At 41.7% G+C, this 23,441-nt stretch overlaps 1 protein-coding gene across 1 annotated transcript in view; it reads right to left on the bottom strand.

Annotated features, from left to right (window-relative positions):
- Positions 1 to 23,441, bottom strand: part of LOC306882058 (girdin-like) — a 75,976-nt gene that overhangs the window by 2,921 nt on the left and 49,614 nt on the right. Inside the window, exons 26-31 of the mRNA XM_079436493.1 lie at positions 21,825 to 21,902; positions 20,236 to 20,415; positions 18,430 to 18,486; positions 9,861 to 10,030; positions 3,125 to 3,503; positions 2,222 to 2,295 (exon numbers count right to left, since the gene is read on the bottom strand). Of these exons, the coding sequence (XP_079292619.1) occupies positions 2,231 to 2,295; positions 3,125 to 3,503; positions 9,861 to 10,030; positions 18,430 to 18,486; positions 20,236 to 20,415; positions 21,825 to 21,902 (929 nt within the window). The 3' untranslated portion in view covers positions 2,222 to 2,230. The remainder of the gene's footprint in view (positions 1 to 2,221; positions 2,296 to 3,124; positions 3,504 to 9,860; positions 10,031 to 18,429; positions 18,487 to 20,235; positions 20,416 to 21,824; positions 21,903 to 23,441) is intronic.

Raw genomic sequence — 23,441 nt, 5'->3', positions numbered from 1 at the left:
TAAAAAAGAGACATGTTTTTTCCCCCAAATTCCACTGCCATGTTCTGTGTGATTTGTGAATGCCTTTTAGAATGTCCTGAAGGCCACTGACTGCACATATTTATTATATTATAATGGGAACAATGGGAACCCTGAATGAAGAAGTAGCACATCCATTATCAATCTTTCCTTTTCATATTGGCTTTTTATTTTAATGTGATGGTGTAAAGAAAAGAACTTCTGAATGGTTTTGTTCGGTTCATTTGGTCACTGGACAGACAGAGAAGACAGATTCATACAAAAATACATTTCAATTTCATTTCCATACGCATTTAAACAACTGGGGTCAGATTTGTCAAATGTTTTTGCTTGAAAAGTCTCTACTGCTCACAAGGCTGCTTTTATTTAATTGAAAATACAGTAAAAACAGTGATATTCTGAAATATTATCATTTAAATTAGCTGTTTTCTATGTGAATATGTGTTAAAGTGTAATTTATTTCTGTTATCAAAGCTGTATTTCCAGCATCATTACTCCAGTCTTCAGTGTCACATGATCTTCAGAAATCATAATAATATACTGATTTACTGATCAACAAACATTTATTAATGTCTTTAATGCCATTTTTGATTAATTTAATGCAGCCTCGATGAATAGAAATATTAAAAGAATTTAAAGGTAAATTTAAGTAAACAAATTTTTTTATGTGGCTGAAAAAAAATTAAATCCGTTTAATATTTTTGCCTAATGTCATAAATGAACCTAAATAACCAATATATTTAATGCAATTAATTGTTTTTTTCCACTTCAGAATTGGTTCAGCTAATGCTTCCTGTTACAGTAAATGATCACGGTTTTGCTCCGGCCCCGGTGGAACAGCAGTATCAGTAATGCAGACAGGTGAGGACTTGCAATAGCAGACCGATTCTCATAAAAATAATATTGATATCAAATGTTTTAACTAGAAATTTTATTACATATTTATCGTGAACATGAATGCGCAAAATAAAGCAAGGAAAAATGAACAGATCCCTCATTCAAACAGAGAGAGAAGATATTAACTGAGACAGAAACACCAAACACTACTGTATATAAAAAAGAAACGCTAAATATGACAAACAATGTAATGGGATTATGTGAATATTGTTTTAACATTGTATGGTCCTACGCCTTTCACAGACAATATAAATATATATAAATACATTTAGAGCACTTAGTGATTGCTATCTGGATGTGAAGAGATTTTCAACCAGCATAACAAAACATGTTTCTGAACCAAATCACCTTCCCTGCCTTTAATTTGGGGATTTAATGTGAAAATATTTCTGATGATGCTGTTTAAAGGGGTCATGACATGAGAAATCAAATTTCCCTTGATCTTTTGACACAGAAGGGGTCTTTGTATGCTTAATCCATCCTGCAAGTTTCATAGCTTAAAATGTCCTTATCAACAGTAAAAATCATTTATGTAATAACTCTCAGAAAACGGCTTGTTTTAGATCTGAGGGGCAAGGTGATGTCACCTAGCACCAGTCATTTGCATAAACTCCGCCTCCTGAGCGGCACGTCGACACAGGCCCCGCCCCCGGCGTTCACTCGCCACCGGCTCCTTCACGTCTTTGTACAGATGTCAGAAGTATCCCAGCATAAGGAACACGTGGATGGTTTATTTTTAATGGCATTCCGGATCATGTCGGAGTATTTTGTTTTGTAATCGAGGCCCAGTGTCACGGAGAGTCACAAAGAGTTCCTGTTGAAAGATGAAGCGGCACTAGATCTGACTGCAGCACAAATTATTTCAGTGCTTTGTCTGGAAATGACTGTTTTATTTTGATCATGTTGTCAAAGCACTCACACGCAATAATGAGGGGGTGCTGATACTGTTTCCTATGCAGTGATGTTAGCCAATCATAACAGTGGCTGATTAGACGAGCCTAAAAGACCCGCCCCTTAAAACAGATTTAGAGAGAAGGTCAGAATGAGGGTTGAAAATAATCATTTTTCCACATATTTATGTTTTGTTTTTTTTGTGCAAAAAACTTCATTAATGTTATAAGTAAACCTCAAGGAACATATTAAAATAATAAAAAACTCCATGTCAAGACCCCTTTAATGCTAGGTATGGATTATGGTGCTTATGATCAGTGAGGAATGCATCAGCTCCCTGTACTTTGGGCTGGAGGTGGACAAAGAGGAGCTCTTGAAGGTTCAAGAGTTTGCTGAGGAGGATCGTGACACTCACCGTGTGAATTCAGGACAAACTCTGAGCTCCAGCTCTGCTCTTAGACTTCCTGTTTTCCTGTAACACTTCCACATCTGCAGAACGAAAGCAAGCCACACTTCAACGGGACATTACAGAAGAATCACTGTCCTGAAGGACGTTACGTGGATACACAGCATGCACCAGACACGATCGGCGCTGGATCAGCAGAGTTTGACCTGCAGAGAATGGTGTGTTCATACAGTCTCCCTGGAGGTCCGGCCTCACGCGTGACGCTACGGCTCACATCACACGCCAACACAACCCACACCACACCACAGGCATCAGAACGGAGCGTGGAGGGTAAAGCCATGCACACAAACACCATCGGGAACACAGCCACACCGTGTCATTTAAATAAAACAATCAGAGGAGCATCATGGGACTTGTTCTACAAGCCTCATTTTCATAAATATGAAAGTGGATCAGCGGTTACACACACAGCAGACAGCATCAGTTAATATAACAGTGATGGAGGTTCAGTCCAACAGAAGAATCACATGAGTGTCGCTACAAAAGACATAACACAGAGCAGACTCATGCAGGTGGGGGTCAGGGGTCACACGCAGCCGTACTCGTACCACAGCGACTTGCCGTCCTCCGAGGGGAAGCCGGGCTCGGGCTCGGGCTCATGCTCGGGCTCGGCGGGGTGCTTGGCTTTATGGGGAGGGCCGCTAATGCTACTAACGAGAGACGTGTTGAGTGACAGGATGGCCTGGTTTCTAGCGCCGCCCGTCACCGCTGGCTCGCTAAAGATGGAGTCCAGAAAGATGGAGTCTACGGTGAAGGAGGGACCTAGAAAGGCCTGCAGGCTGGACGGCTCGGGCTCCTCTATGCGGCAGGGCATGCTAGCGGACTTGGGCAGGGCTGGGTCACTGTACTCACTCTGGGAGCGGGCGGGCGCGGGGTCCACCAGCACGGGCTGCCGGCTGTCCTTGGAGAGCAGATCGTGGATGCTGGTGCGGCGGACTGAGCCCTCGGCGGTGGAGATGACGCTGCTGGCGCGGGGCAGGCCGGCGGCCGAGTCCAGCCGCTCCGACAGCGATGCTGACGAGGCTTTACTCTGCGCCGACAGGCCGGCTCGGGGCGGAGCCGAGCCCTTGGAGCGTGTGCTCTCGGCCTTGCGCAGGCTGGGACGGCCCGGCTGACCCCGAGCGCCGCTGGAGTCCACCGCAGAGGCCTTGCCGCTGGCTGAGCGCAGGATGCCTCGGCTCTTCACACGCTCTCTGGACACCTGCGGCGCGGCTCCGGACACTCCAGACGACTGCGCAGGGAGGAGAAAACACTCTTACATACTGGACTGAGCACAAGCAAAGATGCAAACAGGTGAGGGGAGAAAGGCCAGAACATTGCACGGATCAGGGGCATGCTCCACACGCAATTTCTTTTAAAGATAGCTACATGCTCTTTTGTAGTTACTTTTCATTATTATTATTATTATTAATAATATATGTCCAAAAATGTTATTTTTCACAAAAAAGATGAAGTGCTTTCAGGCTATTTAGGGCAATATTGGCTGATTAGACAGCAATGATGACCTAAAATACAAAATGTTTGCCCTCTCTCTTCACTGTTCACACATCTCAGACCTCAAATACATCAAATATTACCCTTTTTAGACATAGTTTTTCAAGTAAAGAGTAATACAAAACATGGTCCCACTTTATATTAAGTGGCCTTACCTTTACTTACATCAAAGAATAAGTAGAATGTACTTATTGTGTTCATATTGTATTGCAAAGCAGTTCTGCTGCCATTGAGGTGGGATACGGGTAAGGTTAGGGACAGGTTTGGTGGTCTGGGTCGGTTTAAGGGTGGGTTAAAGTGTAAGGGATCGGTCAACAGTTAATTATAAATATAATTGCACAAATTTATTATATATGTAATTACATGCAGGTATTTTTCAAATATAAGTACAATGTAAAAACATGTATGTACACAAGAAGTGCATTGTATCAAATTATTAATTTAAATGTAAGTTAAGTTAGTTAAGGCCACTTAATATAAAGTGGGACCCAAAGCTTATTGAAACAACAGTTCTTTATTTACCCTTGTAAGAGGGTCTCATTAAGGGATGAGTTCACTTTCAGAAAAAAACATTCTTGATAATTTACTCACTCCCATGTCTTCCAAGATGTTCATGTCTTTCTTTAGTCACAAACAAATTAAGTTTTTTGAGAAAAACATTCCAGGATTTTTCTCCATATAGTGGACTTCAATGGTGGCCAACTATTTCAAGGTAAAAATGCCGTTTCAATGCAGCCTCAAAGGGTCCCACGATCCCAGCTGAGAAATAAGGTTATTTTCTGAAAACAAATCATATTCATCCACTTTTTAACCACAAATGCTTGGCTTGCTCTAGCTCTGCGATGCGCATCTTCACACATCACGTAATCCTGTCGGAAAGTCACACGCGGTTAGTTCTTCATCTTTGTACTTCGTTTAAAAACTCATCTCATTTTCTCCAACTTTAAAATCATTCAATATCATTGTTTTAACTTTTTCTGTAAAGGGCATTTGTTTGTTTTATAAACGCGTGACCTTTCCAATTATCACCTAATAAAGACACAGCTCTTGGTCTTGGTCCACTTCCAAATGAACTCTGGTGAGGTTCGAATGAAATATAAACGCAACACGGACCAAATGCTTCCAAACTAAACAAAAAAAAGGATGTGATAAAAACAAAATGAGCAGAGGGCAAACGTGGAGCGACGAGGAGGTAAAGTGCCTTTTATGAGCTCTTTGTGAGTTCGCAGATGGTAAAAATAAAATCATGTACACGCAACGAGCGCACTTACTCCAGCAGATGTCATTAGGTGTATTCTACTCACACACACCAATTGTTTGGGCTGTTCAGTAAGTTCCGTCACAAAATATACCGTGCTGCTTGAAAGTTTGTGAACCCCTTGCAGAATCTGAAAATGTGAGTAATTTTAACAAAATAAGAGAGATCATACAAAAATATAGCTGCGAGCAGCGATGACGGGCCCAAGCCGTCAGCATACGCCACCCCGGTGGCATCGATAAAACGGTGCCCAGCGAGCACAAGCATCACAGTAACCCTCTGGCAGTTTGGTTTTAAGGGATACGGCAATTAAAGGGTTAATCCAAACCATCAACTCTGTGAAACACACACACACAGAACAACATATAAAACTTTAAATTCTATGAAAATATATTTTTCATTGGTAGTTGATGTTAGTTAATGCATTTACTAATGCTAACAAATGAGAAATTATTATACTTACCAAAGGTTTTAATGATTTATAAGCATTTTTTAATGATTTATTTTTCCATTAACTAAAATGAATAATTTTTTCTAACACAAATGAATAAAGTAAAAAATATATTGTTAATATTTAATGTTATTTGTGAATTAACCAATGTTAAAAAACAACATTATTTAACTGTTGTTAATTTACATCATTAATAAATATATACCATTTAATGTTGAAATCAATGTTTTAATGTTTAAAATCAATTCCAAAATGTGTTAATATATTAAATTTTAAAGTTTTATCTTTTGAACATGACTATTTTTCTAATATTAAAAATATTTTGTTCATTGTTAGTTCATTGTAAGTTCATACTATCAATGAAGAATTAACATGCTTTAAAAAATATATTTTTCATTGTTAGTTCATGTTAATTAATGCATTCCCTACTGTTAACAAATGAGACTTAATTATAAAGTGTTATCAAAACCTTTAATGCTTTAAGCATTTTTTAAGGATTTTATTGAGAAGTTTAAACCGACCGACTTTAGAAACAGACTCTCTCTCTCTCTCTCTCTCTCTCTCTCTCTGTCTCCCTCTCTCTCTCTCTCCCCCTCCACACTCACTGAACTCACACAGTCAGTCACTCACCCAGTCACCTACCGCACACATTAGAAGCACAGTGACAGGATATCTCTGATAAGTTTTAAAATTTTCTTCTCGCCATAGTGTACTGTAAATTCATGGAATTAATCACATATCCTCAGACTGTCTTGTTCTGTGTTTGGTGTGAATTTGTGGTTTCTGCTTGGAGGTGTATGAATTTGTTTACAGCCCGTTTTGAAAAAAAAAAACACAAAAAAAAAAAAAACGACTTCCTGTTGGTCGTAGCTAATGTCTGTAAATTAGAAAGTTGTCCGGCTTAATGTGAACAATTTATGTACCAAGTTTGGTGTCTGTAGCTATCATTATATATATATAATCATTAATAATTATATTCCATTTAATGTTGATCAATATTAATTCCAAAATGTGTTAATATATTATTAAATTTTAAAGTTTTATCTTTTGAACATGACTATTTTTCTAATATTAAAAATATTTTGTTCATTGTTAGTTCGTTGTAAGTTCATACTATCAATGAAGAATTAACATGCTGTAAAAAATTATATTTTTCATTGTTAGTTCATGTTAATTAATGCATTCCCTACTGTTAACAAATGAGACTTAATTATAAAGTGTTATGAAAACCTTTAATGCTTTATAAGCATTTTTTAAAGATTTAAAAAAAACAGACCCTCTCTCTCTTTCTCTCTCTCACCCAGCTCCTCAATCCACACAGTCACTCACACCCCACCCCACCCCCACCCCCTCACTCAGCTGCAGGCTGACAGGGAACTCTCACTCATAGAAGCATTGTAACAACTGTCTGATAGTTTTTAAATTTTCTCCTAAGCATAGTGTATTGTAAATTCATGAAATTAATCACATATCGTCAGACTGTATTGTTCTGTGTATGTAATTTTTTATGAAGTGTTTGGAAGCTGCTCTTAAAAGATAAAAAAAAAAAAAAAAATCTCTTTTTTACTGTAACTTTAATAAATTGCCATTAAATCATCGTTCAAGATATCCTAAATCCGTCCGCAATTTAGCATCTTCAGTATTTTGGCATCATGAGAAAAAATGTTTGGTGTGATTTACGTGTTTCTGTTTGGAGGAGTATGAATTTGTTTACAGCCCGTTTTAAAAAAAAACCCACATTAAAATAAATATAGCCGACGTCCTGTTGGTCGTAGCTAATGACTGTAAATTAGAAAGTTGTCCGGATTAATAAGAACAATTTATGTACCGAGTTTGGTGTCTGTAGCTAAAACTAACCCCCCCATTTTTGACAAAAGGTGGCGCTATAGAGTGCCTCTTCCACGCCCGTTTATGAGGTTTTTCCAGTGTCTAACTATCATTAAAATGGATATGTGTGTTGAGTTTCATGACATTCTAAACATGTTATCTGCCTCAAAATCACCAGAAACGAATTTTCAACTTTGACACGTTGCCATGGCAACATAATTTTAGATATCAATATTCCCTTCACAGTTTTACATCGGCCGTGTTTTGACATTATTCTGGTGAAGTTTGAAGCAAATCGAGTAAAAATAAGATGCTGAATTCAAATAATTTTGAAAACGACACACTTCCTGCAGCCAGTTGGTGGCGCTATAACTTTCAGTCATAATAGTCACATCTATCCGATCGGCATCATACAACGAACAAACCACTGGAGTTTGATCTACATCATACAATGTATGTGGACGTTATTAGGCATTTCCTGGGTCTCATTTTTCGCCATAACTTCATCGCCTCGCCACGGGCAAACCGTTCGACATATCAAAAATATCTTCGCAATTTAGCGTCCCCAATGTCTTGAGATCATGTTCACCGAGTTTGGTGGCAATCGTATGGAAATCCTCAGAGGAGTATATCAAATTCCAGAGCATGCGCTTTTTAAACAGCCCTGAATAGCCGACTTCCTGTTGGGCGGAGCCTAAAACATGCAGCGTGAAAGTTGTTCAGCTCAATGAGTTCTATATGTGTACCGAGTTTCATATGAATACGTGCAAGTATGTGTGAGCTATACATCAAGCGTTCTGACAATTTTCCAGGGGGCGCCGTAGAGCCCCTGTGCCACGCCCGGGTCCCAGCCTCAGCGGCGTCCTAATGGCCGCAGGTTCCAATGTGCGTGCCAATTTTCGAGAGTTTTCGGGCACGTTAAGGCCCCCAAAAGTGCCCGGATGATTGAAATAAAAAAAAAAAAAAAAAAAAAAAAAAAAAATAATAATCCTTAGAAGAACAATAGGGCCCTGCGCCTTACTGGCTTGGGCCCTAATTAATGTTATTTTTTATTTAGTATTGTCCTGAGTAAGATATTTTACATAAAAGATGATTACATTTAGTCCACAAGACAAGAACAAAAAAGCTTAAATTATTCAAATAACCCCATTCAAAAGTTTGTGAACCCTTGGTTCTTACTACTGTGTGTGGTTACCTGGATGATCTACGACTGTTTTTTTGTTTTGTGATGGTTGTTCATGAGTCCCTTGTTTGTTCTGAACAGTTAAACTGAGCTGCTCTTCAGAAAAATCCTCCAGGTCCTGCAGAATCTTCAGTTTTCCAGCATCTTTTGCATATTTGAACCCTTTCCAGCAGTGACTGTATGATTTTGAGATAAATCTTTTCACACTGAGGACAATTGAGGGACTCAAATACAACAATTAAAAAAAAGGTTCAAAGGTTCACTGATGCTCCTGAAGGAAACACGATGCATTAAGAGCCGGGGGTGAAAACTTTTAGAATTTGAAGATCAAGGTAAATTGTACTTAATTTGTCTTCCAGGAAACATGCAAGTATCTTCTGTTGCTTCCGAAGGGCAGAACTAAATGGAAAAAGATTATATTTCTACAAAATAAGAAAATTTGGACATCTTCATCCTGTTCAAAAGTTAATCACCCCTGTAATCATCTTACTCCGGACAATACTAAATAAAAAATAACATGAATTTTGTATGATCTCTCTTATTTTGTTAAAATTACTCACATTTTCAGATTCTGCAAGGGGTTCACAAACTTTCAAGCAGCACTGTACGTCATTCAACCCGAGGTTGTGAGCGTATGACTATGCCTTTAGGTTCGGTATCTTTAGGTTTGCTATCAAAAATGCCAGTGTGAATGCTAAGCGAACCAGGACCAAATGTATCATTTTCTTTTGAACCAAGCGAAGCGAACTACAAGTGTGAACGCACCCTTGCATGCTGGATTGAGCACAAGTGTCTGATTACATATGATCATCATCACTGCCACTACAGGACACCGCCAAAGATGTCCACGACTACGTAATGCATTGTAACAAGTGTCACAGAGCTAGTGCAAAATGAGCATTTGTGGTTAAAAAGTATATACATTTTTCTTTTTCTTAGAAAGTGACAGATTGTTTGGCTAGATAAGACCCTTATTCCTCAGCTGGGATCGTGTAGAGTACTGAAACTGCAACCCCTTGATCCCCATTGAAGTCCACTATATGGAGAAAAATCCTGGAATGCTTTCCTCAAAAACCTTAACTTCTTTTAAAGAAAGAAGAACATCTTGGATGACATGGAGGTGAGTAATTTATCACGAAAGTGAACTAATCCTTTAAAACCTCTTACTGACCTCAAACCTTTGATTGGTAGTGTGTGCGGGTTGACTTTAGGCCTGTGAAATCATCAGTTCATTTTACTTTAATATGAACAGCGACTCCAATCACCAGAGGTGGAGGGATGCTGGAAGAACTGTCGCTGGGACTGCTGCTTATATACACTGGTAATGATGATTGATTGGACTGAATGATTGGGCTCTTGGTTATGTGTGCATCACCTCTGCTGGCTCTGTGCTCTCCACCAGGAACTGCTGCAGGGAAACCATCTCACTGCCTGCAGATTTGGCCCTGCGTTTGCCGTCCGAGGTCTGCCTCGCGGGACTGTCCAGACTCACACTGACATCACTACTCTCGCTGTGAGGCCGACTCGCGCTGCCGTTCATCACACCTGAGAGACACACACCAGCACAAACCCTCCTCAGTCCTCATTTAAACATCACTGCTCTCTATGAATATTCCTGCACATTTGAAAAAGCCAAAACAAAGTAAATGTGTTGATAATTGTTTCAACATGTCACCTTAATACACTTTGAATGTAGATCTTTGCACTTGACCACTAACGTGACGTATTTCCTGTTAAAGTGTGTGTCGAACTTTTCATTCCCTGATGGGATGCACTTAATCTGTTGTAAAAATGCAAGTGTTTTTTTCAAAGCTTAATTTTTGTTTTAAATACTTTAAAACATGCATTTTAAAATAAACTTCTAAATGTCTGTTCTATAACAGATGACAATATAATTTGTGGTGCTTCTAATTTAATAAAAAGCAGTTGAAAATGTACAAAATAAATATACTCATCTTTGCGTCAATAAAATGTGCAACACTTTGTTTTACTACCAAATGATATGTAATATCTAATTATTATTAATATTTAACAGACTGGAAAGGTTTCTGTGACCTCTCGTGACATCTCACAAAGTCTCACGATTTATTTCCACAACATGGTGCATGATGGGATACACTGATCCAGAGCGATACTGGAGATAGTGTGGGTTTAGTGTGCGTTAAGGGCACTGCGCTTCGGCGTCACAGTCTTGAGCACTTATTCCTGTCTCGTGGACGCGCTCCGAGACCGCAAGGGTGGGTATTTGGACAGGGCATACGTAAGTTTCATTGCACATCATAATATGAATAACAAATCAGTGACTCAGAAGTGGATCTGAATGATTCATTCACTGACTGACTCACTATTACATACAGGGCTGGACGATATGGCCAAAATTCATATCACAATATATTTCTTAATTTCGGTCGATACGATATAATTCTGATATCGATATGAACACTATTAAAAAAAGCCTCATAAAAACTGCCAAGAATGCCCACAACAGATGTCTGTACCTACAAACTTATGAAAAATGAATCTGCCAAGTCTATGAACTCCTCCTATAAAACTATATCATATTTTAGGGGAAAAAAACAGCACAAATGAATTAATGTTCACCTTTTATTTGTATTTAGCCGTCATACAAACAAGAAATGTGAAATCACTGTCAAATAAACATCTCAGATTCACCTTATTAATATTAATATCTTTAACCTCAAACATAACATACACTACCAGTCAAAGTAGCCTGCATTTATTTGATCCAAAATACAGCAAAAACAGTAACATTTTGAAATATTTAGCATTTAAAATAAGTTTTCTATTTGAAAATATTTTAAAATGCAAGTTATTCCTGATTTCAAAGCTGAATTTTTAGCATCAGTCACATGATCCTTCAGAAATCATTCTAATATTCTGATTTGCTGCTCAAAAAACATTTATTATTATTATGCTGAAAACAGCGGAGTAGAATGTGTTCAGGTTTCTTTGATGAATAGAAAGTTCAGAAGAACAGCATCTATCTGAAATAGAAATATTTTGTAACATTATAAATGTCTTTATCATAATTTTTGATCATTTTAAAGCATCCTTACTAAATAAAAGTATTAATTTCTATTAATAATTAATTTATATTAATTTCTATTTATAAGTGATATATAATTGGGGAAGTCGTGGTCTAATGGTTAGAGAGTTGGACTTGTAATCCAAAGGTTGCGGGTTCGAGTCTCGGGCCGGCAGGGATTGTAGGTGGGGGGAGTGAATGTCCAGCGCTCTCTCCACCCTCAATACCACAACTGAGGTGCCCTTGAGCAAGACACCGAACCCCCAACTGCTCCCCGGGCGCCGCAGCATAAAAAGGCTGCCCACTGCTCCGGGTGTGTGTTCACGGTGTGAGTGTGTTCACTGCTGTGTGTGTGTGTGTTCACTGCTGTGTGTGTGCACGTTGGATGGGTTAAATGCAGAGCACGAATTCCGAGTATGGGTCACCATACTTGGCTGAATGTCACTTCACTAGACACTAGATAATTGTCCATGAAGGCTGGAAGTCAAAAACTCCTTATATTCAGGTGTGCCGAATTATTAGGCAAGTTTTCTTTTACAGATAAAATGAGCCAAAAAAACTCAGACTAAAAGTCAAAAATTATTAAATGCCCATGAGAAGAATGCAATACTAATGCAATAATAGAATTTGCAATGCTAGGGCATGACCATTGGGCAGCGAAATGCTCATTGGGTCAGCAGAGTCAGAAAAAACTGGTGGAGAAGAAAAGACACGTTAACTGCAAAAGAATGAAGAATTAAGGTGAAGAATTAGGTGAGAAATGATCAGGAACATTTAGTCTCCAGCGCCATCATTTTCCAGAACTGCAACCTTCCTGGAGTCTCCAGAAGTGCAATGTGTTAGGTTCTCAGGGACTTTGCTTGGGTAAAAAATCCTAAAAAAATGACCCTCACTTAATAAGAATTACATGCTGAAGTGTTGTGAAATACATTAAGACTGATTTTCCTTAGGCTTTATGAACAGATAAGTTTTGAGTGACTCTTGAGGAACCAGCATCACATGCTCTTGTAAACTTATCTGTTCATAAAGCCTATGAAAAATCAGTCTTAATGTTAAATCTCTTTTTTTTTTTGGCTCATTTTATCTGTAAAAGAAAACTTGCCTATTAATTCGGCACACCTGAATAGGAACTCCTTATATTCAGGTGTAAGGAGTTCCTCTTCAAGAACTCGAGCTGCGTCAGGAGACGCTTCGGGGGACGCCTACAGCGTAACCGGCTCTGAATACCAATGAAATCTGTCCAACGGATGGGCGAGACGTCACGGGCGAGGTGACGTAATGACCAGCTGGTATAAAAGCACGTGCGGTGAAACCGGCGTCAGCTTCCTGTCATTCAGCTAAGCGCTCTGTGTCTTGTAAGTCTTATTTACCGTTGTCTGTCCGTTTTGCAATGTCCAAGAGGCTTTGTAAAACAAAGTTTGGGAGGAGTGAGGCGCAATACAGGCTGTGTGTGCCTCCGTGCAAACGTTATTTGCGTGCGGAGGATACACACAGCTTGTGTGTGCTTCGCTTCCGAAAGGCCCTCTTTTCAGGAGAGGGTTCTTTCATTGGCGTTCCCTGCGGTGCGGGTCCCGCTGTCGCTGAGGCAGAACGGAGACGGAGCTCGTGGGGTTCGCAACGGGATCTCCATCCTCACCTGCTAGATCCCGCGACTGCTCCCCGAGTCCGGAAGCACGCACGGCGGTTACTTCCCCTCGGGCAGCGGCCGCGGCGCTTCTCTTGTCTTTCTCTGAGGAGGTTGACATAGGAAGTGCCGAACAAGTCGCACCCCCTCCTTCACCCCAGTATGAGCTTGTGGAGGTGATCACTCATGCTGTTGCCAAGTTGAGACTCGACTGGCCGCAGAAAGGCAAACTAGATGAGCGTTTCCTGCGGTTTCAGACCTCACCTCCACATCGGAGCCTGCTGTTTTTCCCCGACCTCCACACTGAGGTGTCGAGGTCGTGGGGAGAACCTTTTTCGGCCCGCCTCTTCGCCCCCTCGTCTGGCTTCTATAGCAACGTGACGGAGGCGAGGGAGCGTGGTTATAGGGCGATGCCGCGTGTGGAGCAGACGCTTGCGGGCTATCTTTCTCCTGACGCGGCATCGTCCCTGAAGGCTCCGACCTTGCCCACCAAGCCGCTGCGCACATCGTCAGCACTGGTGGGCAAGGGGTACGCGGCAGCAGGTCATGCTGGGTCATGTCTGCACACCATGGCGGTGTTGCAGGCATACCAAGCGGACCTGCTCAAGGAGTTGGATGAGGGCGAAGGAATTTCTGCGGAGGGCATTTGTGAGCTCCGCAGAACCGCTGATTTGTCTCTCCGCGCCCGTGCCATTGGGTAGTCTATGGCAGCCCTGGTGGCGGTGGAGAGGCACCTGTGGTTGACCCTGTCGAAAATGAAAGAACGCGACAGCGTCTTCCTCCTGAACGCCCCGCTGTCGCCTTCCGGCCTGTTTGGTGACGCTGTTGACTCGGTTGTCAGCAGGCACCAGGAGGCCGGGAGGCAGGCGGCGGCATTCCAGCGGTTTCTCCCTCGCCGCTCTCCGGCTCTCGGGGCTGCTGGGCGAGAGGAACCCCTGCCGCGTGCTGGCTCCTCGCACAGGGAGGTGCAAAAGGAGAGCATGGCCACCCGTGCGCCTCCTCGTAAGAGGGGTAGAAAGAAGGGTGTGCGGCCGGGGACCTCTCAGCCTAAGCAGGATCTGAGGACCATGCTTCAGGTGATGGTGGTGGACCAGGGCTTATGAGGGTAGCCCCTGCTGGGGTAGAGCGACGATCGCTGCATCACACAGCGGTCGTCGCCCCCCAGCGCCCTCAGGAGATCGTTCTGCCAACCCTGCCACCTACGGTGCTTCAGGGCGCAGCGGTCTCCAGCGAGAACACATCTCAGTCTCTTCCGTCCGGTATCGTAGCGGAGCTGAGATGCTCGCACCCCTTCGGGGGTCTCTAGAGCAGCTGGTTCGGTCGTTCCCTGCCGGTGCGCCGCTTCAGGGCACCGAACTAGCCGCTCTGATTACACCAGATGCCAGTCTCGAGAGACTGGTTCCCTTAGTAGACTATTTCGCAGCGTGGAAACTACTGCCAAATGTGTCTCGATGGGGCCTGCGCACTGTAGAAAGAGGCTACAGAATCCAGTTTGGTTCTCGTCCGCCTCAGTTCAACGGGGTGATTTCCACGTTAGTGGGCCCCAAGCAGGCTCTGGTAATGGAACAGGAGGTACATACTCTCTTAAGGAAAGAGGCCATCGAGGTGGTTCCTCCTCACGAGAGAGAGTCCGGGTTCTACAGCCGGTACTTCATAGTTCCAAAAAAGGGTGGAGGGTTGCGTCCCATTTTGGATCTGCTTTTGGGGGCAAAGCTTACCAATATCGGGTACTTCCCTTCGGCCTAGCACTCTCACCCCGCACTTTCACAAAGTGTATGGACACCGCGTTAGCCCCGCTGCGGCTACGGGGCGTCCGCATACTCAATTATATCGACGATTGGTTGATTCTCGCTCATTCAGAGCGGAGGGCGGCTCAACATCGAGATGTTGTTCTCGCCCACATGAAAGTGTTGGGGTTAAGACTAAATGCCAAGAAGAGTGTTCTTTCTCCAGTACAGAGAACCACTTATCTTGGTGTAGTGTGGGATTCGACCACGATGCAGGCACATATGTCTCCTGCTCGGATCGAGTCAATCCTCACGGAAGTCGGGAGAGTGAGAGAAGGCCGGTCACTCACTGTCAAGCAGTTTCAGAGACTGCTGGGTCTGATGGCGGCTGCGTCCAACGTGTTACCTATTGGCCTGCTGTACATGAGACCCCTACAGTGGTGGCTCAAGACCAAGGGGTTCTCCCTGAGGGGAAACCCGCTTCGCATGATCAAGGTCACGCGGCGGTGCCTACGTGCCTTGGACATGTGGAGACAACCTTGGTTCTTGTCCCAGGGCCTGGTGCTGGGAGCTCCTTGTCGCCGCATAACGCTAGCGACGGACGCATCCCTCACCGGTTGGGGAGCGGTCATGAGTGGCCGCCCTGCCCACGGTCGGTGGAGAGGTCATCATCTCGCCTGCCACATCAACAGGCTCGAGATGCTGGCTGTGTTTCAGGCTCTGAAACACTTTCTCCTAGACCTAAGAGGTCACCATGTGTTAGTTTGCACCGACAACACAGCGGTGGTCTCTTATATCAACCAGCAAGGAGGTCTGCGGTCGTGCCCCCTGTACAGGTTGGCACACCAGATCCTTGCGTGCTTCATCTGTACGCCTTTCCCCCGATTGCTCTGCTCCCCGGAGTTCTGGAGAGAGTGCGCCGGGACGGACTCCGGCTGCTTTTAGTAGCCCCGTTCTGGCCGGGCCGAGTATGGTTCTCGGACCTGATTTCCCTCCTCGACGGCTCTCCATGGGAGATTCCAGTCAGGAGGGATCTCCTCTCACAGGCAGGAGGCACCATTGTGCATCCCCGCCCGGAGTTGTGGAAGCTGTGGGTGTGGCCCCTGAGGGGGCACAACTCATAGCTGCCGGTCTCCCAACCGAGGTTGTTGAGACCATTCTCCAATCCAGAGCTCCCTCTACGAGGAAACTGTACTCCCTGAAGTGGAGACTCTTCACTTCATGATGCGGAGATCGCCAGCTCGGCCCAGTTAACTGCCCGGTTGGTACAGTGCTGGAGTTCCTGCAGGCTCGACTCTCCGCAGGGTTAGCCTACTCCACCTTGAAGGTCTATGTGGCGGCAATCTCTGCTTACCACACCCCTCCTGGTGGACTGACAGTGGGCAGACAACCCCTAGTTACACATTTCCTCCGTGGTGCACTGAGGCTAAGGCCTCCGGTACGGCCCCGGGTCCCTCCCTGGGACTTGGCTGTGGTGTTGAACGCTCTCTGTAGGCCTCCCTTCGAGCCTATTGAGGAGATCTCAGATCTCACCCTGAAGACCGTGTTTCTTCTGGCCATCACTTCTCTGAAGAGAGTTGGGGACTTACAGGCCCTTTCTGTGGCCCCTACCCATTTGGACTTTGCGCCTGGCATGGCCAAAGCCTTTCTATGTCCCCAAGGTTCCTTCGGTCACACCACAGCCTGTCGTACTGCAGGCCTTTAGTCCTCCTCCCTTTCGGGAATCTGACCAGCTGAGGCTAAATCGTGTGTGTCCAGTGCGAGCACTGGACGCATACGTCCACAGAGCTACCTTGTGGAGGAAGGCGGACCAATTGCTTATTTGCTTTGGTTCCCCTAAAAGAGGTTTTCCTGCGTCCAAGCAGACCCTCAGTAGGTGGATTGTGGATGCCATTCAGTTGGCCTATGAGTCCTCTGATCTCCCCTCTCCCTTGGGAGTCAGGGCTCATTCCACTAGGAGTGTGGCGGCCTCCAAGGCCTCTCTCGCAGGTGTCCCTATCCAGGACATCTGCAACGCTGCGGGTTGGTCCACGCCTCTGACCTTTGTCAGATTTTAAAGTGGACCAGAAGTCTGGTGCAGTGGGTATCTCGTTCCCCGAAGCGTCTCCTGACGCAGCTCGAGTTCCTGAAGAGGAACGTCTTAGGTTACGTATGTAACCCCAGTTTCTCGAAGGCACGAGACGCTTTCATGGACAATTATATATCACTTATAAATTATTAAATACAGTCAATAGTAGTTATTAAGACTGAAGTGGTTTGGAATTGGTTATATGTTCTTGGAAAAAAAATATGACCAGAATATCAACTTCTAATAATTCGGCACACAGTGCAAAGTAAAAGACTGCTTCTTAAACCAGAGAAGGTGAACATGTTGGTATTCTTGTAGAAAAAAACATGCAAGTCCTGTCAGCGACAGCCAGTTCAGTTTTACTTTTCCCTGTTTTTGTTTTGAAAAGCGTTTTATCTTTGCTGTTTACCTCACGTTACGCTATGGAGACTTTCCTTAATTATTTTTTTTTTAAGTATTATTATTTATTTGATTTCTCAGTGTTTGCTAAACATTCTGTAATTTATTAGCATGTGATGTGTCCTATGCCATGCCTCGTCTTATTTGTTTTTGTTAATTAAAATTATGTAAGCTAGTTTGTTGTCTTAACTTACTGTTTTATTGTTGTTGTGCTTTTTAATTAAGAATAACAATGAATGCATATTTTGTTTTAGTCTTAAAAAGAGAAAGGTGTATAGATAAGCAAAACAGACAATTATCTTTTCTTGTAAAACGTGACACCAAGATCGCGAATTTGAAAGTGAAAGCGCACAAAAAAAGGAATTCCTGATCACAAAATATAAATCGCAAATAATACAGATGAAAAAGGGTTGAATGTTGAACACTTTCGTTACCATATAACTATAAACTATGATAAAAGTTCATCAGCATGCATTGATTAATCAAATGTTGTAGCAAAAACAAAAAACAAATTGCGACCAAATTATGTGCTCATGCGACCAACTGAGAAAGTTAGACGCAAAAGAGAGACCAGTGGGAAGAATGAGTCTAGAGCCCTGTATCACTGTTATTGTATCGTGATACATATTGATATTGAATTATTGTCCAGCCCTAATTACATAAAAACAAATTTGAGGCTGTTTTATGAATCTTTTCAACTGACTCCTTAAAAAGTGTGGCTGTTCTTGTGTGCAGGAAACACTGGTGCATAATCTAATGATATCTGATCAAACACATGGATGTGCACACAGTCTCCCAATCATTGCCAAAAGTGACTAGAGTGCAAAGTATTAGTGCAAATCTTTTTCATGAACATTTTAGTGGCCTGGAGTCCTAAGATAACCGAAAGCAGGGTCACAATGAAGATTTAATCCATGTAATGCATTCATAGGAGAATGTACACGGGCGTTAACTAGACAGCCGTCTGAATGATGCAACATGAAGCGCTGGAGCGGGATGAGTCGGAGCTGCAGGAGATGACCTCACGCCGGGTCAACAGATGGAGCGGACAGACGCTGGTGCCAGAGACCAGTCACTCACCCTGAGCTCGCTCCTCCGACGACAGCTGCGTGACGTCTTCGCTGGACACGGCTGCACCTGCAACACACACATGACAGACACCAACACTCACTTTGGTTTGCTCTAGGGGAGTAACGGTACACACATTTCAGTTCGGTGCACACGTGTAGCGAACAAATTATTCAATTTTCTCAGGAAATTCAGACAATAAACGCCATTTTGATGCTCTTTGATGAGGCCTGACAGATCGCAGTTCTGATGGCAGCGCGATCATCCCTTCCTCTTTACTACTAGTTTTAACACCAAATAAACATGAATGAACAAATCATACCTTGCATAATCGCTCAATCAGTGTTAAACAAAACGTCACGCAGCATTTCATTTACCTCAGGCAAGTCATCAGTGTCCACAGCTCACTATTTACTAGAGACATGAAGTCCAGAGAAGAGCTTTTTGAGAAATATTAGACCATATGCTCATTATTAGAATCATATATGACACAATTAAGAAAAAAAAATATTTGTATGCTCAAAGCGCTATACAAATAATATTGACTTGACTATATTATACTTTATCTGTTACTGATGTCTAAATTATTTCATGTATGTTTAAATAAATCTGTTATGAAACAAGTTATGACAGCCAATGTGTAAATGATTATATTTCAACAACAACTCTTTTCTCGCTAAATTAACGATGCAGCGCGTCTAAATACAGAGCCAGTTCACCCGGCTGGCCGGAGCGCTCGCGGTCTTGTGATATTACTCCATGAGCTGAAAAAGCAGTCTCGTGATATTAGTATAAAGTTGAGTTTGTGGTAACACCTTTGATGGTGCTTGCATTATATTGTTCGGTGGTTATGTTCATATTATATATAGGCATATTACTTCATGTATTTTAACAGTGTTGTTCAATAAAACCATGTGATTACATGGTTTTGATACTTTATTCAAACCAATTATTGTCTCATCGTTAGTTTAGTGTATATATAAATGTAGTCATACTAAAGCCTGTTTTTCACTTCGGCCTATTATTATTATTATTAGATTACTCAATTGTCAAAATAATCAGTAGATTACTTGATTACCAAAAATAATTGTTCGTTACGGCTCTAGATTAGTTAAAATATTTCAAAATACAACTGCATTGTTTTGCGGAGCTCAGTGTCTTGCTTTTTGTGATTAAAAGACAAATATTTTCCCATTGAAAATGTCTTAAAAATAGTATTAAAATATTGTCTCGTTCGAGTGAACTAAGTATCTTTATTTAGTCTCATCTCGAGAGATAAGTGTATCGTTACACCACTAGTGTCTACGAGCATGATATAGCTCATAACTTTCCAAGTGTATGGTGAAGCTTTTATATGGTCAATCATATATTCATGAAAATAGCACTTTGAATAAGGAAATTGATAACTTTGCCATAGATCAACTTTCAAATGTTAAAGTTGCCACAGCCATTGCATGCTTTGCATGTGGTGCATGTTATTTGAATCATTTTGTTTTATTCATTTATTTATTAGAATTTGAAAGATAATAACGATATTGTGATCTCTGATTTTAGCCCTTGAAAACCAAAAAAGTAGTGCTTGAAAAGTCCTTGAATTTCATTTTGCAGTTTCTGTACGAACCCTGTTTAAAGAAAAAGCTATTTGTTCAGTAAACCACTGTTTAATAAAGAAAAAAAAAAAGTTGAGTTTTTTTCCCACCTGCTGTACCGAAACCACACAGAAGCGTGACATGAAAACCGAGGTATGTACCGCACCGTCATGTCTGTGTAGCGTTACACCCCTAATTTGGTGGAGTATATCCAGCAGTAAACACAGACCTGTATCGGAGTGGAGGCGAGTGCTGCGGCCGCGGGTCAGGCTCAGGCCGGCGTAGTCCATGGATCCAAACTCCTTCCCATCATGAGCACCGATGGCCTCGTCTGGAGCTTCTAGATGATCCGTGCTGCTGGACCACTGACCCTCAGACACAGCCATCGTCTGCAGCAGGTCATTCATGGCTGACACACACACACACACACACACACAATGCATTAACCTGCGAGACGCACACGGTCAACATGAGTGAACACAGGAGACAGGAAAGAGATGGAAGAAGGACAGCAAGGCTGAATGCAAGTGATTAGTGGAACGATGATGCAGGACACACAAAAGACATTCACACAAGCTCACGATTCACTGATGATACTGTTAAAGCTGCTTAAGGTCTGTGGAGACACTCAAATCTAACACACTAATACTGGAAGTCTAGCACGCAGTGTGCAGTTCAACTTTGTGTTAGCAGGCCACTAGTGTTAACTAACCTAAACTGTCTTCACTGTGGGACGGTTGCTAAACAAACAACAGTACATTTTATTTTATTTTCACCCTAATGAAAGCAGTCTAGGATGTGGGGCACTGAACTCTGATCTAAATTCCATAGTAAAAATGTAATATATTTAAAATACATTCAGTTCATACCAAGTATTGTTCAAATCTATTAACATATTGCCTGACATATCACTTGAGACTTACAGAAATGTTTTAATTCAACTTTATTTGGAGTACTTGTGCACAATGCACATTTCTTAATAGTAGTGCTGTCAAATGATTAATCGCATCCAAAATAAAAGTTTGTGTTTACATCATATAAGAGTGTGTACTGTGTTTATTTATTATGTATATATAAATACAAACACATGCATGTATATATTTAAGAAAAATATGTTGTTTATATATTAAATATCTTTATATATATATATATATATATATATATAAAATATAAATTATATACATGTAAATATTTTCAAAATATATACTGTGTGTTTGTATTTATATATACATAATAAATAAACACAGTACACACTCTTATATGATGTAAACACAAACTTTTATTTTGGATGCGATTAATCATTTGACAGCACTAATATTAAGCCTAAAATGTGTTTTAATGTCACTATTGATGAGGATTGTATGATCTTTGAATAATATCAGCCTTTAAATGCAAGATATTTAAAGTGTACCTGAAGTAAACTTGCAATAGTTCCACTTTAGCACAATCCAATATACTTCAGTATATCTTTCGTTGGACTTCAGCACTACTTCTGCACAATTAAAGTGCATTAAGAGCAAAATTAGTTGTTCCAGTTCAGCAGACTTCAAGTATACCAGTTTAGTATACTAAAAGTACAACTGCAGGGTATTTTTATTAAGTATATAATATGTAAATGTATTTGTAGTATATTTATTTTTCACTTCGTGTTGTTTCTACATCTGAAAAGATGCACATTAACTGTGTCACGGTCACTGTATGGGTCACGAGAGAAGGAGGACAGAAGTGACTGATGGTGGTAGATGATGGGAGTGCTTTAGACGGCCGCTGCAGAAGACACGGACAGTTAGAGTGAAGAAGAGCGTGATGATGTCTTACACATAGAGCGGCGGTAGACGGCCTTCAGTCTGTCCTTCTCCTTGGATCGGTTCCTCATGAAAGGAAGCTTTTTCAGTGCTGTCACAACGCAACGAGCGAGAGGAGAGAACAGACGCATGTTAGCATGACAACCAGCGCACCTTTCTGTCAAACTGATGCTCATACGTTAACATGATCACTCAGCTGGACGGCAAATGAACACACATGTAGTGAAACACCGTCTGATGCCAACAGGACAACAGGAAATGAGTATTAAAGGGTGCAATGCGGGAGACAGTCACAGATCACCACCGAGCGGCTCAAATGAATGTTCTCGCTGTGTTCTCACGCACAGATGAATGAATGACACTGGAGAACTATGGCGGATGCACGCTGACACACTGTTTGCATTGCACCTTTTAATAGAGAAGAACACGAATGCAGAGTGCTCATGGGCTGACTGACAGCATACCGTTAGAGGAAGCCTGCGTTTGGCTTTTCTCAACTCTCTTCCCTTGGCAAAGAAAGCAAGAAAACACAAGAGAGAGCGTCAGGCCAGAGCTGCACGATCATACATCTCATACGATGTTGCACGTGTGTCTGCAGAACTCGTTCTCTAGCTGAGATGTGAACTCGCTGTGTGAATGGTGACGAGAGCAGTTTTCTGTTGGGTGCGCACAAAATCACACATAAACAATAAACGGACATTTAGCAACCTTCTGTTGCGCTGACTTCACAAATACAGTTTTGACTGGTCATGATCGATTAAAGGGGTCATGAACTGAGAAACCAAAATCCCCTTGATCTGTTGACATATAAAAGGTAATTGTACAATAAAACATCCTGTAAGTTTCAGAACTCAAAACTTTGTTGTTAATATTGTAGTAGAGCTGCATGATAAATCACAATGAAATCGCAACACGATTAGGTAGAAGCTGTGATAGTCTTGCGCATCCTGTCAGTGAAGCAGGTTCTGTGATCAGTAGTAAATCTCCATCTGAAGGCCAGAGAAACTCCAAATACCCCCCACAGAAGAAATACAGGCAATCACTATAAACTGAAGATTGAACTGCTTTCATTGGTTCAGTGTGACTAATAAACACTGGACTACGACAATATATGATTTACCTGAGTTCTGAATTTTCATTATAATAAAGTATATAATAATACAATGCCTTTATCACTGCTTAGAATACTATGAAATATGTTGTGTTAGGGCTGGACGATATGGAAATGAATCTGCCAAGTCTATGAACTCCTCCTATAAAACTATATCATATGCACAAATGAATTAATGTTCACCTTTTATTTGTATTTAGCCGTCATACAAACAAGAAATGTGAAATCACTGTCAAATAAACATCTCAGACTCACCTTATTAATATTAATATCTTTAACTTCAAACATAATATACACTACCAGTCAAAAGTTTTTAAACAGTAGGATTTGTGTTTTTTAAAGAATTATCTTCTGCTCACCAAGCCTGCATTTATTTGATCCAAAATACAGCAAAAACAGTAACATTTTGAAATATTTAGCATTTAAAATAACTGTTTTCTATTGGAAAATATTTTAAAATGCAAGTTATTCCTGATTTCAAAGCTGAATTTTTAGCATCATTCCTCCAGTCACATGATC

The sequence above is a fragment of the Barbus barbus genome, assembly GCF_936440315.1.
Source record: "Barbus barbus genome assembly, chromosome: 16".
NCBI lineage: Eukaryota > Metazoa > Chordata > Actinopteri > Cypriniformes > Cyprinidae > Barbus > Barbus barbus.
This window is presented reverse-complemented; position numbering and strand designations above follow the sequence as displayed.